This window comes from Prionailurus bengalensis, chromosome B3 (genome assembly GCF_016509475.1).
Source record: "Prionailurus bengalensis isolate Pbe53 chromosome B3, Fcat_Pben_1.1_paternal_pri, whole genome shotgun sequence".
NCBI classification, from domain to species: Eukaryota; Metazoa; Chordata; class Mammalia; order Carnivora; family Felidae; genus Prionailurus; species Prionailurus bengalensis.
Genome location: NC_057355.1, coordinates 33,018,210 through 33,035,398, shown reverse-complemented (window position 1 = coordinate 33,035,398; position 17,189 = coordinate 33,018,210). Strand labels below are relative to the sequence as shown.

The following is a 17,189-nucleotide window of genomic DNA, read 5'->3' as shown; positions in this document are numbered from 1 at the left end:
TCCTCGTTGATAAATGGCATGATAGCTGATTCTCGCCCGGCAACCACACCCAGGGAGCTGTTCCCTGGCAACCGTGTTCCCTCCCTTCCCTGCCCTTTTTCCTCCCCTTCCCAGCCAAGCCACCACAGGAAACTTTCAGTAGGCACTGTGGCCCCAATACTTTATGTCTCTGATCTGACATTTTACTCTCTCCATTAGTCCTCTCAGTGTGGCGTGCTATAGTGGAGTGACTCTGAGATTGATTCCAGACTTTAAAATTACATAATTTGTAGAAAAACTGGGTAGAGTCGGGAGGCAGGGATGGACTATGAGGAGTGGAATTGGTTACAAAAGTGGTCTGCTTTTGAGAATAATTAGAAGTGTTGGAGATAATTCATTGTAACATTTTGGTTTGTATTTGTGATATTTATGCATTTAAATATGAGCAAAGCAAATTGGACTAAATTATATTCTGCTAATTTTATGTTAGTCTCAGTCCTTAGGTAGCCATATGAATAACCTGTTTAAGTGTTTTCTCTGTTTTATGTGGAAAGTTTCTCAGGTGTTATTTTCCTAGCTCTGAAATGTATCAATATTTTTTATACAGCTCTGAAAAACTGGCGTTGCTGGCAGGTGGTAGTCTGGAGATCAGTGATGTCACTGAGGATGATGCGGGAACTTACTTTTGTATAGCTGATAATGGGAATGAGACCGTTGAAGCTCAAGCAGAGCTTACAGTACAAGGTATGTAACCATTTCCTGTATAAATAAATTCTGTGTACTGTATGGGTTTGCTAATTATTTAACATCAAAGTGAAAGAGGCAATATAGGATAGAGTTAAAACCCTGAGCTTTAAGCCAGATTGCTTAGGTTCATACTATAGGAAATTTGCTTAACTTCTCTGGCCCTCATTTACCTCATCTGTAAAATGGAGATGATAAGAGCACTCACCCCATTGAGGTTGTTTTAAGGATTAAAAGAGTTCGTGTTTGTAAACCTCCTGGCCTATGTGACTAGAATACGATAAGAGCTCAGTTACTGTTATTATCTGTAGTACTAGTAGTAGTGTGGGGAATGCTGTGTTCTGGGGCATCTGGAAGGTTCAGTTCACTCTTCTTGTCACAGAGACTTCTTGTACTCTGATCTGATCTTGTACTCTGATCTAATACTTTATCTCCTAAGTATTGGTGTTCCCTCCTTTTAGGAGAATAGATCACCCAGGACGGAATGCTCTGTGACTCTCAATGTAACACGGTCGTCTCTCCGATGATTTGATGATGTATTTCTTTCTGTTCAACTGATGTTGGTCATCACAGCATCTCCTCTTACAGGTTCTCTGATTTAGAAGTCAGAGAAAATGAACATGACATGTGCACATAATCTCTTCTTTATCCTATCTCCCTTGCCCTTCCTCCATATTGAAATGTACCCTCAGAGAAATATTTGCTCTCTCCTATGATTTGTCTATACCCTCATTTATCTTGTTTTTTTCTTTTTTTTTTAATTTATTTATTTCTGAGACAGAGACAGAGCATGAGCAGGGGAGGGACAGAGAGAGAGAGAGACACAGAATCAGAAGCAGGCTCCAGGCTCTGAGCTGTCAGCACAGAGCCTGACGCGGGGCTCGAACTCACAAACCGTGAGATCATGACCTGAGCTGAAGTCGGTCGCTCAACCGACTGAGCCACCCAGGCGCCCCTCATTTATCTTGTTTCAAATAAAAATTTTTAAGGACTTTTCTAGTACTTTCAGGAAAATTTACCATTGTTTGGATAGGTAGAGGTATGTATTGGTTCATGATATTCATTATTACCTTGTCTCAAATTGTATCATATTTGATAAAATACTTCCTGATCTGTGGTTTGGGATTGTCTCACATTTTTATTAAAGTTTCTCTTGGTACACTGGTGGGTTTTAGAGTAGGAATCACAATAGTCACATTTATACTCCCAGCAGTCATGGAGGACTCAAATTTGTTTTGTTCTCATCCAACATGGGGCTCAAACTCATGACCCCAAAATCAAGAGCCGCATGCTCTTCTGACTGAGCCAGTCACGCACCCCTCAAGTTTGTTTTTGATAGGAATTGGAGAATAGATTGCTTGGGATCTTATGCTGACAAAGGCACAGAATGTTTATGTTCTCTGTTGCTATTTGTGGGTGGATTCGTAATCTCTGAAAATCAAAAGAGCAATCCTTAGACTATAACTATTACAGTTATTTACATAACTTTTGCCTCAGTTGAGCTCAGCCATTGTTCTCGGCTAGGTGGAAGGTTGGCTATGACCAGTTGTAGAATGACCAATTTATTTCTTTACCTCTATGTGGGTGGGATCATGCAAGTAGAATATTAGTGAACTCCATCTTATTTGGCCCCTGTGCCTCCCTTAGTAGATGTTTTCTCTTTTTGTTTTTACCATTAATCAGATTCTTGGCCTAACACTCTTCCATTTCCTACCTGTGCCTCAGTTTCCTCTACTGTGAAGTACCTTGTCGTTAACCTCACATTGTGAGGCATGGTGTTCACCATAGTCAGTTCCATTTGTCCATGTGGTTATTTTCTCCTTTTTAACTTTTATTCATTGTATGGAATCAAGTTAGGACTCTTCCTGTTAACTTAATTAACTATATTTTTTAGTTATAATACATACATCTTACAGTTTGTACCAAGTTCCATCTTATTATCTGTGCCTATAGAAAGTACCTTTTAAATGAGTACATTCTAGAAAACTGAGAAAAGAATAAGAGTGAGGAAACCTAGGTGTTAAAAATTGTCACAGACCTTCTCTAATCAAAACAGCATGGTATTGGCCCAAGAGAAGTCAACCAAAAGGAATAAAATCTAGCTGTTACAAGTGAATACAGAACCTAAAAATATTATCAAAGTGGGAAGTCAGTTCAGAGGGAAAATCTTTTATTTACTGAAGGGTATTGGTATAATAGATTTTCAAGTAGGAGACTATAAAATCGGATCTGTACTTCAGACCAAAGGTCAGAATGTGAAAAAGTGAAGATTATATGGGTTAGTGTTTATATTATCTCTGCTGGAAAAGACCATCTCAGGAAAAACAGAAAATAGGATGTCAAGCAAAAACTAACACATTTTGACAGTGTACACATTTTTAAAGAAGTTATGTAGAAGAGCCCCTGTAAATAAAGGCTAAATGCAAATGGTAAACTAGGAGAAAATAGTGTAACACATAACTGAGAAAGGGTCAGAATTCTGAAAATGCAGTTTTCAGAAAATGATTTTATTTTTAATTTTTTTAATGTTTAAATGTTTATTTATTTTTGAGAGAGTGTGCGAGCAAGAGCAAGGGAGGGGCAGAGAGAGAGGAGACAGAATTCCAAGCAGACTCCACACTGTCAGCACAGAGCTCAGTGTGGGGCTTGAACCCACGAACCATGAGATCATGACTTGAGCTGAAATCAAGAGTTGGTCGCTTAACCAACTGAGTCACCCAGGTGCCCCTGGAAAATGATTAAAAAAAAGAAAGAAAGAAAGAACCTAAGGAAAATTGGTAAAGAATATGAACAGGCAGTTCACAAAGAGGAGTTTATCAGCCTATTGCATTTCTTCATCAGCAGATAGGAAAAATTAAAAGATACCATTTTCCCCAATGATTATATTGGCAGAAATTGAAAAGATTTTGACCTCCACAGCATGTGGTGTGGTGTTCAGAGTTAAAAATTATTAGTGAAAGCGTCTCAACAGTACAGAATACTGTTGTACAGTAATACGAGCATTACCTCCTTGGTACTAGATAATTGTATTCCTTAATGAGATTTAAGATTGAATTAGCTTTTTGATACCCTTACTATAGGGAACAACCAAATTCATTTATTAACCACGCCTTATCAATTGTCCACCAGCTCTTTCTCTTCCTCCCCAGCCTCACTTGGAGAGGATGTATAAGGTTCTATGTCAGGTCACTTCACTTCTTGCCTACTATTGATAAAACATCCTGTATGCTAGCTTCTCTTTTTCTACCATAGTTTCAGATCGGCTTGAGGCTAATAGTTGTCCTAATTCCTGACTCACAGAATCTTTGAGCATAAGAAAATGGTGGTGGTTTTATGCCACTACGTTTTGGGCTATGCAGCATTAGTAACTTGGGAAAGTTCATTATTCTTTTTTAAAAGGCTAGAATCAAAGGAAAAGTATATCGGAGATAACCCAGAACTAAAAATTTTGACCAAACCAAGTGTGGTGGTAGAATAACATATACCATTTGATGGAGAATTATTGGAAAAGATTAACCAAGAATTGAAAATAAGCATGATAAATATATTTCAGAAGATTAGAAAGATATTAGCAATATATTTGACATTGATAGGATACTGCAACAAACAAATGAGTAATTTTTTTTGGGTTTTTTTGTGTGTGTGTTTTGTTTTTGTTTTTTAAAGATTTTGTTTTTAAGCAATCTCTACACCCATCGTGGGGCTCGAACTCACAACCCTGAAGTCAAGAGTCATATACTCTACTGACTGAGCCAGCCAGATGCCCCTAAACTGTTTTTTTTTTAATAAGTGCTTGTGAAACAGTTACTAAAATGCGCCACATATTGAGCATAGAATAAATCTTAACAAATTTTAGAGAATTGAAAGTCTATAGATTTGACTACGGTAGAATTAAGTTTGGAACTAATTACAAACAAAGTAACTTTAAAAAATGGTAACTTGAAGATCTGCTAGTGTTTGGGCCTTAAGTGAATCACTTTGAAATAATCCATGAGTCAGGAAAGAAATGATGAAAATAGAAAACAGTTTGATGAAACAGTGGAGGTGTGACCTATCAAAACTTATGGGATACTTACAAGACATTTATAACCTAAGTACAGGTACTAGAAGAGAAGAAAGACTGAAAAATCAGTGACTTAAATATCCACCTCAAAAAGCTAAAAAAAAAAAAAAAATAGCAAACTTAACCCAAAGGAAATAGAAGAAGGGAAGTAATGGCAAGAGCAAAATTAATAATATAGGAAAAACCATTCAAAATGGAGAGTTTCAACAAAGTCAAAAGTTGGTTCCTTGTAAAGCATAAAAACACTGATAGACACCTGACAGGACTTAAATACAAGTCTTGACAAAGGTCTTTATTTAGACCAAGAGTGTGCAAAACTACAGCTTACAAACCAGATCTGCCCAACTGCTTGTTTTTGTATAATAATAGCTAAAAATAGTTTATACAGTTTTAAATGGTTGAAACAGGATATTTAGTGATATATGAAAATTTTATGAAATATGATTTTATTGTCCATAAATAAAGTTTTGTTTGGTATACAGTCACATTCATTTGCATACTGACTATGGCTGTTTTTAATGGATTTGAGTAGTTGTGACACAGACCACATCACCCACAGATTCTAAAATACTATCTGGTCCTTTTCAGAAAAAGTTTAAACTCTCGATGTATACTCTGTAAACTCTTACAGATCAACAAGGTAAACAGGTAAACAAAGACAGATAAACCAGTAAAAAATCAGCAAAAGACTTGAATGGCTACCTCACAGATCTTCAGGTGGTTATTAAACATTTGCAAAAGTGGTTTATTATCATTAGTTTTCTGATATGCAAATAAAAGCTACAGTGAGATACTATTGTACTCCAGAGTGGTTAAAATTAAAGAGATTAACAACAGGAGGTGTTGGTAAGGATGAAGAACACACTGATGTAGTGTTATTAGGACTATGCATTGATGTAATCATTTTAGAATACTGTTTGGCGGAATCTACTGAAATTGCACACAAACATATTTTACGATACGATGGTGGTATTCCTAGGAGTATACTTAACAGAAATGTGTAAATATATGCATCAAAAAAACACATGATAATGTTCTCATCAGCTTTATTCACAGTAAATAAAAACTGGGAATAATTACAACATCCGTCAACAGTAGAAAAGATAAGTAGTATTTTTAATCCTACAGTGGCATATTATCATTGACAGACCACTGCTACATTCAGCAACATGGATAAATCTCACAAATACCATTGAAAGAAGGAAACAAGGCACAAAAGAACACATACTGTATGATTCCATTTATTTTTTATTTATTTATTTTTTACATTTATTCATTTTTGAGAGACAGAGACAGAGCACAAGCGGGGGAGGGGCAGAGAGAGAGGGAGACACAGAATCCGAAGCAGGCGCCAGGCTCCGAGCTGTCAGCACAGAGCCCGATGCAGGGCTCAAACTCACAAATTGTGAGATCATGACCTGAGCCAAAGTTGGATGCTGAGCCACCCAGGCGCCCCATTTTTACAAAGTTCAAAAATAGGCAAAACTAATCAGAAATTAGGGTAATGATTACTTTTGGACAAGGTAGTGACTGAATATGGGACAACAGGACCTCTGGTGTGTTCTGTTTCTTAATCTGGATGGTAATTAAAATAATTGAACATGTACTGTTAATGTGTGTCACATGAGGTTTTCTCTTTTTTATTGTTTACAGATAAGAAGTCATTATGTACAGAAAAAGTTTGGAAAATTTTATTTTGAACTTTGTCCCATAACTGAAAGTATTTTCTTTTTCAAATGGGGTAACCAGTTTATGAGAAAGAGTTGGAGATTATATACATAAATATTTATATAGTTGTTTCTATATATGGTCATACCTATCTGACTTCTGTTATTTTTTAAGAAGTTATAGCCGCAGGAAATGCCATAGTGAGTGTTAATGCAGAAAAAGGTTATAAGTTCATTATTCATCTGTTAAAAATTTCAAGTGTATTTTTTTTATCATTAACTCTTGGGATTTCTACACATGCTGTGACGTGAATTAGCCCATCGTGTATTTCCTGTCATCTCAGATTGCGGATAACACCCATTGGTCATGAGTTGTTTTTTATTTTTTAAGAGGAATTTTTCCTTTTCTCTTACAACATTCATAACAGTCTGTGATACACATCTCCACTCCCTCCCCCATACACAAAAGAAGAAAATTTTCCATTTGTATCCTTGTGAGATAAATTGATAAATTCTAAATTGGCCACCTCCTTGACTTTGTCAATACTCATAATAAATGTGTCACTGAAGTTTAAATTCTACCATCTTTCTCTGAAGTCAAAGTCTAATGTCATTCTACATTTACCCTTCTACTCTGCCTGCTCTCTATCTACATCAAGACATTGATCTCTCCTTTTCTGCCAGTCTGCTGCTTGATTTCATTTCCCTTTAGTTCATAATGAGTTACAATATTCTGCTCTCATTTATTAGAACTCTCAGTTCTCTTGGCTTAGGATAAAATAAACTCCTTGTGGCATATTTATAAAACATTACCAGACCTGGGGCACCTGAGTGACTCATTCAGTTGAGCGTGCGACTCTTGATTTCAGCTCAGGTCATGATCCCAGGGTCACGGGATCGAGCCTGCATCAGGCTCTGCATTGGGTGTGGAGCCTGCTTGGGATTCTCTCTCTCCCTCTCCCCAAGTCTTTCTGTCTGTCTGTCCCTCTCTCTAAAAAAGAAGGAAAAAAACAACCAGACACTTCATATAAAGTCAATTTTTTCTTTTTTTTTTTAATGTGTATTTATATTAGAGAGCATGTGCATGCATGCACAGGTGAGGGAGGGGCAGAGAGAGATGGAGATAGAATCTGAAGAGGCTCTAGGCTCTGAGCTGCCATCGCAGTGTTCAGCTTGGGGCTTGAACTCACGAGCCATGAGATCATGACTTGAGCCAAAGTCTGATGCTTAACAGACTGAGCCCCCCAGGCGCCCCTAAAGTCAACTTTTTCATTGTTAACTGAGAGACACCGGAGAGTAGTTAAGAGCAGTCTTTGGACCCAGCATGCTTGGATTCCAGTCTTATTTCTTTCGCTTACAGAAATGAGAACATGGGCAAGTTATGTAACTTACCTTTGTCTTAGTTTCTTTTATCAGTTCAGTAAGTGGTTGTAAGGAATTGATTAAATAAACTTCTGGCATTCTTCCACCTGAACCTGGGATGGAAATAGGGGTCATCTTTACCAAACTGCATATTGTTTCCTGAACATACTATATTTGCTAGCTGTATTCCCCTGTAGCCTCACACCCTCAGCTAAAATTTTCTGACAGTCCTTCAAGATTAGTTCTAATCTTAACCTTGCTGTCTTTTCGCAAGCATTCTCTTACCCTCAGGTAATTATTATGTCTCTCTCAGTAGTTCTCTTTTTACCAGTGTTTCTTGTTGTTTTGTTTGTATGCCTTTTCCCACTACTGTTAGACTGGGGTCCTTATCAAACAGGGACTGGTCTTAATAATGATTTATCATAATGGATTATCAGTAAATAATTGTATGAATGAATGAAACTTTGCATTGAAATTCTGAAATGGTGAAAACTAGGATGAGTTCATGTTTGTGGTTACTTTATTACCCATGTTTTCCTTTGCACCTTGTTTTTTATAGACTTGTAGTGTAAAAAATTAGGATTAAAAAAAGTCTTCTAAGGACACCCGGGTGGCCTAGTCAGTTGAGCATCTCACTCTTGATCTCTGTTCAGGTTATAATCTCACAGTCATGAGATTGAGCCCCACCTCCAGCTCAGCACTGACAGCATGGAGCCTGCTTGGGAATCTTTCTCTCACTCTCCCTCTGCCTGCTCCCCTGCTCACATGCTTTCACGCTTGCTCTCTCTCTCTCTTTCTCAAAATAAAGAAATAAACCTAAAAAATCTTATAAAAGCTTATCCTGGAGAAAGATGAATCATTACCCTAATTTATATAATTGAGGCCATAATTGCCACGTTCATATATATAATGTTTATAAACAGTGCTTTATTGTCTTTATTGCCATTCTTGACTTTTTGATGCCTTCCATAAGCCAACATAAAACTTGAAAGGACCAAAGCCAATAAAGATGAGCTTTCTTCCAAAAGGCTGCTTAAAAACACTTATATTCCTGGGTGGCTCAGTTGGTTAAGTGTCTGACTCTTGATTTTGGCTCAGGTCATGATCTTGCAGTCTGTGGGTTTGAGCCCACAGTGCTGACAGTGCGGAGCCTGCTTGGGATTCTTTCTCTCTCTGCCCCTCCTCTGCATGCATGCATGGTCTCTCACTCTATCAAAATAAATAAACTTTAAGGGAAAAAAAAATCCTTCATATTCCTTATTTGCTGTTGTAGTTCAAGACTGTGTGCATTGAATCCCTTCATCTTTACTTCCAACCCCATGAGATGCTCCAGTACTTTGTCTTGGTAACACTGTATTATCCTGCTTCTCCTTTTATTTGTCCATTCCTCTGCTTTTCTTTTATGGACATCTTTTCTTCACTTCAGTGTACTCATTAAAATATTAGTGTTCTGCAAAGTTCTGTCTTTAACCTACGCCTCTTTGTACTCCTGGCTTCTGGTATAATTGACATCGCAATAACTCCCAAATTCCTATAGCAGACCCCGTGCTGATCTTCAGACAATTCCAGTTGATGTCCTTCAACCTTCACATGTCCAAAACTGAACTGAATTTTCTTCCTTCAAAATCTTCCTCTGATTTTCTATGTATTAGTGGTGTCACTGCCCACCTCTTCACTTGTGCTCGAAACATGGGAATCATTTTTGATCATTTCAATCTTTTTTATTTCTTCTCACTTCTAATTCATTAGGTTCTCGTTGTCCTTGTCTTTACTCACCTAGTTCAAGTTCTGTTAATCTCTTTCGTAGGCTGTCTTAGTATCCTAACCGGTGTTTCTTGTTCTAACCTGGTTTTCCATCAAATCAGTTTTATCAGAATGGCAGAAATGACCAAAATCCTTCCATTAAAATCTTGGAAAAATAACTGCCACAGATAAAAGTGGAACGTATAGATGAACAAGAATGAAAAGAATGCTTCTGTTGAAAAAAAGGGAAAGAGAAAATAGTCTGTTTAAAAAAACGAGATGAAAATGGAAAATTGACCTGAAAAAGTTCAACTTCACAAATAGTAGAGAATGCAGATTAAAGTATGGGCCTTTCTTGGCCCATAGTGCCATATATGTGCTGCTGAAGCAAGCACTTTTTTTTTTTTTTTTTAAGAGAGAGAGAGAACACAAGTCAGGGAGAGGGGCAGAGGGGGGTGAGAGAGAGAGAGAGAAAGATATCGAGAGAGAAAGAATCTTAAGCAGGCTTCATGTTCAGTGTGGAGCTCAACATGGGGCTCGATCATGACTTGAGCCTGAAGTCAAGAGTCGGATGCTCAACTGACTGAGCCACTCAGGCACCCCTGTAGAGTTTTAAAATAATAATCTACTCTTGGCAAAATTGTAGTTAAGTGAGGATTCTCATACATTGCTGGTAGTAGTACAAATTGGTGTAATCTTTTCGTTAAGGCAGTTTGTTAATCAAAAGTCTTAAAATTTGCACATCCTTTGGCCCACAGTTCTACTTCTAGTAATTTCTTTTAATGAAGTAACCTAGGATGTGTGCAAAGATTTATGCATAGAAATTGCAATGATACATATTTTTTGGAGTGATACATATTTAATGGAGAATTATAAACCACCTAAATGGCCAACAATAGGTGATTGATAAAATAAGTTTTGTCCTATCCATATATCAGAACACTGTGCATCTAACAAAAATCATATTTTGTAAGACTATTAAGTGGCAAGATCATATGGTTTGAATATATTAAATAATATTTGTGTCATAGTTACGGTATAAATTGGGTCATACCTTTGACTTTCATTTACAAATTACCACAATTAGCAAGAAGCCTTAAATGTCTTCCTTTTGAGGTCTCATATGTAATTTTCAGAATATTGGATGTTTACTTATCTTGATGTGGTCATTTTTCTTCTAAATGCCAAGCAGAGAGACAACTAGAGTCTGAGTCTGATCAGTTCCAGTATTGCCATTATGGCTTCTTTTTTTTTTTTTTTTTTTAATTTTTTAACGTTTATTTATTTTTTGAAAGCAGACACAGAGCACAAGCAGGGGAGGGGCAGAGAGAGAGACACAGAATCCAAAGCAGGCTCCAGGCTCTGAACTGACAGCACAGAGCCCGACGTGGGGCTCGAACCCACGAACTGTGAGGTCATGACCTGAGCCGAAATCGGCTGCTTAACCCACTTAGCCACCCAGGTGCCCTGTTTCTTCTTCTTCTTTTTTTTTTTAACGTTTATTTATTTTTGAGAGAGAGAGAGAGAGAGAAAATGAACGAACAGGGGAGGGGCAGAGAGGGAGAGGTCAGCTGAGCTGTCAGCACAGAGCCTGATGCGGGGCTGGAAGATCATGCATGCAAGATCATGACCTGAGCATAGTGTCTGATGCTTAACCAACTTAGCCACCCAGGCGCCCCTAATATTGCCATTGCTTCTTAAGGTATTATAGCTAGCTAGCTTCTTAGAAACCCCATGTGTTTCTTTTCTTTGTGCTGTTCCTTCTGTGTAGTTTTCCTCTTTTTACCCTCTTGCCTGGCTTTTCTCAGAAATCTCTGAAACTCTTGCTCCCATTTACTCCCTTTGTTTGCGTGGACCCATTTTCTCTTACTTCTTCCATTATATATTCTGATTTTGCATATATACCTTGCATATATCTTTCTCACTTGTTACATTTAAGTTTCTTTTTTTTCAGTTTGTGTATGTTTCTTTCTTGCCAGTTCCTTGAAGACAGGTCTGCATCAGTTTCAATTTTTTGATCCATAACACCTAAATATAGTGTCTGACACTACATTTTAAAAAAATGTTTATTTATTTATTTTGAGAGAGAGCGAGCGAGTGTGTGAGCCAGGGAGAGGGGCAGCGGAGATAGAATCCCAAGCAGGCTCCACACAGCCAGCATGGAGCCTAATGTGGGGTTCAATCTCATGATTTGAGGTGAAATCGAGAGTCAGCCTCCCAACCAGCTGAGCCACCCAGGTGCCCCCAACACATTTTTTTTAACAACAAATGGGTAAGATACTTGGACATTTTTATAATATGCAATCTATATCCAGAATTTTTTTATAATTTCACTTTATAGATGTTCCATTTTTGAAGCCATTGCTGTAAGTCAGAAATTATTTTATAATCTTTATTGGGACCTGAATCTCTTTGAATTGGTTTACAGTTCTTACATTTTTATCGTACCAGTGGTCATGTTAGCTTTCAGGTAAATCCTGTATTTTACAAGCTTGAAATAATTTTCTAATAGTTATGTAAATTTATTCTGAAGTACAACAGCCTCATTTCCATGGTAACTAACCACCTTCAGGAGATAACCTGCAAGTATAATAGAAGAGATGAGGAATATCCACATGAAATAAAATGAAATATGATGTAAAGTTAGAAGCTAGATTTATGTGGAATACAGATGCATGTTTCAGACCACGAAAATACTACAAAATAGAGGAGCCATTCATATGTCAAAAGATCCTGCCTGTTTTGCTGTTTGTGCATTAGTCAAAGTGCAACATGACAAGAAGAATTCAACTCTGTTGTGCTTTTATGTTACCAAATGACCCTAATTAGGAGGAAGCTTTGTGGGACAAATAAGCAGGAATCGTGGTATACAAATAGATCCCTGGTTTCTATAAGATCACTACTAGATCAGGGACACGTGGGTGGCTCAGTTGGTTAAGCGTCTGACTTTGGCTCAGGTCATGATCTCACAGTTTGTGAGTTTGAGCCCGCATTGGGCTCCGCGCTGGTGGCGTGGAGCCTGCTTGGGATACTCTTTCTCCCTCTCTCTCTGCCCCTTCCCCACTTGCACTCTCTCTTTATCTCAAAACAAGTAAGTAAACTTAAAAAATAAATAAATAAATAAATAAATAAATACCACTTAAGAGACCAGCATTACCTCATGGAAGGAATATAATATGATGAAAAGAGCTTTGTTTTTGGAGGCATGTCCCTGTTTCCCAGTCTCTGGCCATGTCACCTTGGCAAATTAGTCAGTTACTTGAGCCCCATTTTTCTTACTTGTAAAATGGAGATGAGAATGCCTTCTTTTTGGTGATGAAGTAAAGAAGATGCAAATACAGTGCCTGGTGCTTTGTGGGCATTTAGTGAGTTGCCTCTGCTAATGTCCCTGGGGTTTAAAGACTCTTTCCTTTCTATCTAAATCGTCTTTACTTGATTCTTTCTTTGATTTCTTTTTTGTCTATTTACCTAGATTCTACTTCCTCCATAGATTATTCAAATGGACATCTCAGATGGCTTTCTGTTTTGGTTTTGTCCCATTCCACAACCATCAGATACCATTGGCTCCACATTTTGTTATCTGTGAGCCAGGCCGGTGGCACTCCACTCTTAAGCCCAATTTAGCTTCTTAGGCTCTCCTGCTTATCTACCCTGGCAGATTGGACAAAATATTAGTATACGCTTTTTAGTGTTTGTTTAAAGAACATAAGAATTGCAGTATTTGGGCAAAGTCATTTAGCTTACTCTGGGTCTCTTATTCATTAGTTTTAGCTATCTTTTCTTGAATCTGTTATACATTCAGTCTTTTTGAGTGAATGTATTCCATATAGCATTTACTGTCTTACTAGCTATATTTCTTTTACTTCGAAGGGTGCTATTGAATTTACCAGATTTGGTAAAGAGATCCATGCCAAGAAGAATTTTAGTAATTTCAGTTGTATTGGCAATAAGCCTCTCATTAAATATATTGAATCTCCTAAACTTCCCATTCTCTTAATTTTAGGTGTTTTTCTCTTTCTTCATTAAAGACGTAATAGCTGGAATTAGGAACGACAGGAAAAGTGGAACAACTTGATGAATTAAAAAATGCCACCTTCTACTAAAAATTGAACTCTCAGAAGCTCCAGAATGGTCAATAGAAAAGATACCTCCTAGTTAGAAGAATATGTAGGGCAGGTTTCTTCTTCATTGCAGATTTCTTCCGTGTTTATCCATTCCCACCCCCTATCATTAAGTGTTTATTGTTGACACTTTCAGGTGAACCCAGTTTATGCACAGGAAAGGAATCTTACCCCAACCAGAATATCTTATCAATACGGCACAGTTATCCTCAGTGTATCTGAAAGCTAACTTCCCTGCAGTGATATAAATTGTGAGAAAAACGTGACAGCTTAAATGAAATTAAATCTGTTCTGCATTTTCCCCAATCCCCATTGTAATGATAATGAGCACTTTATTGGTCTTTTTGTCCAGAGAAATTTCTGAAGGTGAGATCATGTCAGTGCTCTTCAAACTTTTTGGAGGTGGGAGGATGGAGGGAACTCAAGGAAGATTTACTTTCTAAGCAAGAAACTTAAAATAGGTAAACATGGAACTTCTCTAATGGAAGCTAAATAGGAAGGGGATAGTCTCCACCCCACATCTCCTCCATTCTTTGTGTTAGTATTTTTCTTGTCCGTGATTACAAATACAGCGTTTCAATGACTATCTTAAAAGTAATATCAAAGTGGGCGCCTGGGTGGGTCAGTCAGTTAAGCATCTGACTTCAGCTCAGGTCATGATCTTGCAGTCCATGGGTTCGAGCCCCATGTCATGCTCTGTGCTGACAGCTCAGTCTGGAGCCTGCTTTGGATTCTGTGTCTCCACTCTCTGCCCCTCCCTCGCTTGCGCTCTGTCTCCCTCTCTCTCAAAAATAAATAAACATTTTTTTAAAAAGTATCATCAAAGATTTTTCCAGCAATATTTATTCAGTACTTCAAGTTAGGCATAGGGCAGAATCTAGTGTTACTGGAGATAGAATGGCAAATGGGTTGCAGTCTTCATCCTCAAGGGTACAATAGGTGACACAGTGAAGTCATTAGGCATTTCTAGCCCAGGGTGATAAAAGCTGCGATATTATGTGTCAGCTTTGTCTCTGACACTCATTCTTGTCTAGTTGATTTCAGTGATTCTTGCTCAGAAAGTAGAAGAAAAAACATGACACTAGATGTTTTTAACAGATGAATCTAATTGCTTGAATTCTTTTCTTTCTTTTTTTTTTTTTAATTTTTTTTTCAACGTTTATTTATTTTTGGGACAGAGAGAGACAGAGCATGAACGGGGGAGGGGCAGAGAGAGGGAGACACAGAATCGGAAACAGGCTCCAGGCTCTGAGCCATCAGCCCAGAGCCTGACGCGGGGCTCGAACTCACGGACCGCGAGATCGTGACCTGGCTGAAGTCGGACGCTTAGCCGACTGCGCCACCCAGGCGCCCCCTAATTGCTTGAATTCTTGACGTCACATTGTGAATCAGAAATGGACAATCAGTCCAGACTTTATTTAAGCATTGTTTTTTTTGTTGTTGTTATTTTCAACAACATGGATGGGGCCTCAGGGTATTTTGCTAAGTGGAATAAGTCAGAGAAAGACAAATACCGTATGATCTCATTGATACATGGAATCTAAAAAAACAAGACAAAACAAAACAAACCATCAACAACAGAAAAACCTGAATTCATAGATACAGAGAATATCTAGATTGGTAGTTGTCAGAGGTGGGGTGTGTGTGTGTTTGTGAAATGGGTGAAGGTCATTGGTACTTGTTTATGTGAGGCTTCTTTCACCAAGCATAACATTTAAAATTCTTTCACATTGTTGCATGCAGTAGGAGTCTGTGTCTTTTTGTTGATAAGGAGTATTCCTGTTGTGGCTGATCTTTCCCCAGAGTGGTTGTACCAATTAATATTCCTGCCAACAGTGTATGTGAGTTCTCTTTGCTCCGCATCTTAGCCAGCGGTCTTTTTAATTGTAGTCATCCTGGTGGATGTGAAATGGTATCTCTCTCGCTTTAATTTGCATTTCCCTGATGATTAATGATGTTGAGTAGTTTACCATCTGCTTGTTGGTCATTTTTGTATCTTCCTTTGTGAAATTTCTAAGTTTTTTAGAGTATTGATTTTGTATGTAGGTGATGCATCTTATTTATTGGTACCTGAAAGATGTGGGAAATAGAAAAGTTAAAAATTTTTTTTTAATTTTTTCTTATTTAAAAAAAAGTTTTTAATGTTTATTTTTGAGAGAGAGAGACCGAGCAGAGCATGAGCAGGGGAGGGGCAGAGAGAGAGGGAGGCACAGGATCTGAAGCAGGCTCCAGGCTCTGAGCTGTCAGCACAGAGCCCAGTACGGGGCTCGAACCCGTGACCTGCGAGATCATGACCTGAGCTGAAGTCGGATACTTAACTGACTGAGCCACCCAGGTGCCCCCTGAAATATTTAACAATATTAATTTCAGGTCTTTGCTGTATATGTCTTTAGAAATAGTTGAATTTTAGCTATCACTACTACTTCTATTATTTTTGGATTTGGAATTTTTCTCAATATAGCTGTTTGAATTTCTCTGGAAGAAGCAAAAGAATAATGTCAAATGTGCTATGAAATATCTGTAAATTCCAATTCAATTCCAATTATGTTTGCCTCTGTAAACTGCTATTTCATAATACCTGTACCTTGAGTAAATAATTAAATTGGCCTAGTATATTAGTCTTCATCTAATTATAAGTATTTTTAAAAAACCTAATTATCAAACCTAATCCTCACATTAGCAGAGGTAAAATACCATTTTCCCAAAACCCTTGAGAATTTTTTTAAACTGTATTTATTTTGAGAGAGAGAGAGAGAAGAGGAGAGAAGAGACAAGAAGAGAAGAGAGAAAGGGAGAGAGAGAGAGAGAGAGAGAGAGAGAGAGAGAGAGAGAGAAAATGAAAATGAATCCCAAGCAGGCTCTTCACTGTCAGTGCGAAGTCCGACCTGGGGCTCGAACTCACGAACTGTGAGATCATGACCCAAGCCAAAATCAAGATTTAGAAGCTCAACTGACTGAGCCACCCGCGTGCCCCAGAGAATTTTTTATTTCCATACTTGTGAAGTAAATTATTTGTGAAGCATTGACCTTGAGCTCTAGATTAAACGGAGCTGTAGAACATACACTACATCACACTAGTGTGTTCAAGTGAGAAAGTAGTATTAAGCAAGTGCATTGGCCAGAGCTCTTATCGTCTGCCCTTCTCAGGGGATCATAAGGACTAATTTCCAGTGATTGTGATTTATACCTATCAATGCATTTTACATTTGAGATACCTTTCCAGTGATTTATACCTATCAATGCATTTTACATTTTGAGACTCTAAAGGGATTTAATAGATAAAGCACATGTTATCATATTTGACTCATAGCTGATGCTCCACAAAATTTAGTTTCCTTTTCACTTATAAAACCCTAGAGGGGGTATTGTTACTAATCTACTGATTGATAAAGCTTCCATAAGTCCCCAAATTACATTTTCCTCTTAAACCTTTTTCTTGGGATACTGAAAATAGTTGCTGCTGAATTTTTAAAAAAATTGTAGCAGGACAGTGGAATTATGAGACATTTT

At 37.8% G+C, this 17,189-nt stretch overlaps 1 protein-coding gene across 9 annotated transcripts in view; it reads left to right on the top strand.

Moving 5' to 3' along the window:
* NEO1 (neogenin 1) overlaps nucleotides 1-17,189 on the top strand; it is a 242,707-nt gene that overhangs the window by 98,549 nt on the left and 126,969 nt on the right. For all 9 annotated transcript variants that reach the window (XM_043555065.1, XM_043555067.1, XM_043555066.1 and 6 more), the window contains exon 5: nucleotides 587-723. In XM_043555065.1, coding sequence (XP_043411000.1) covers nucleotides 587-723 — 137 coding nt within the window. The remainder of the gene's footprint in view (nucleotides 1-586; nucleotides 724-17,189) is intronic.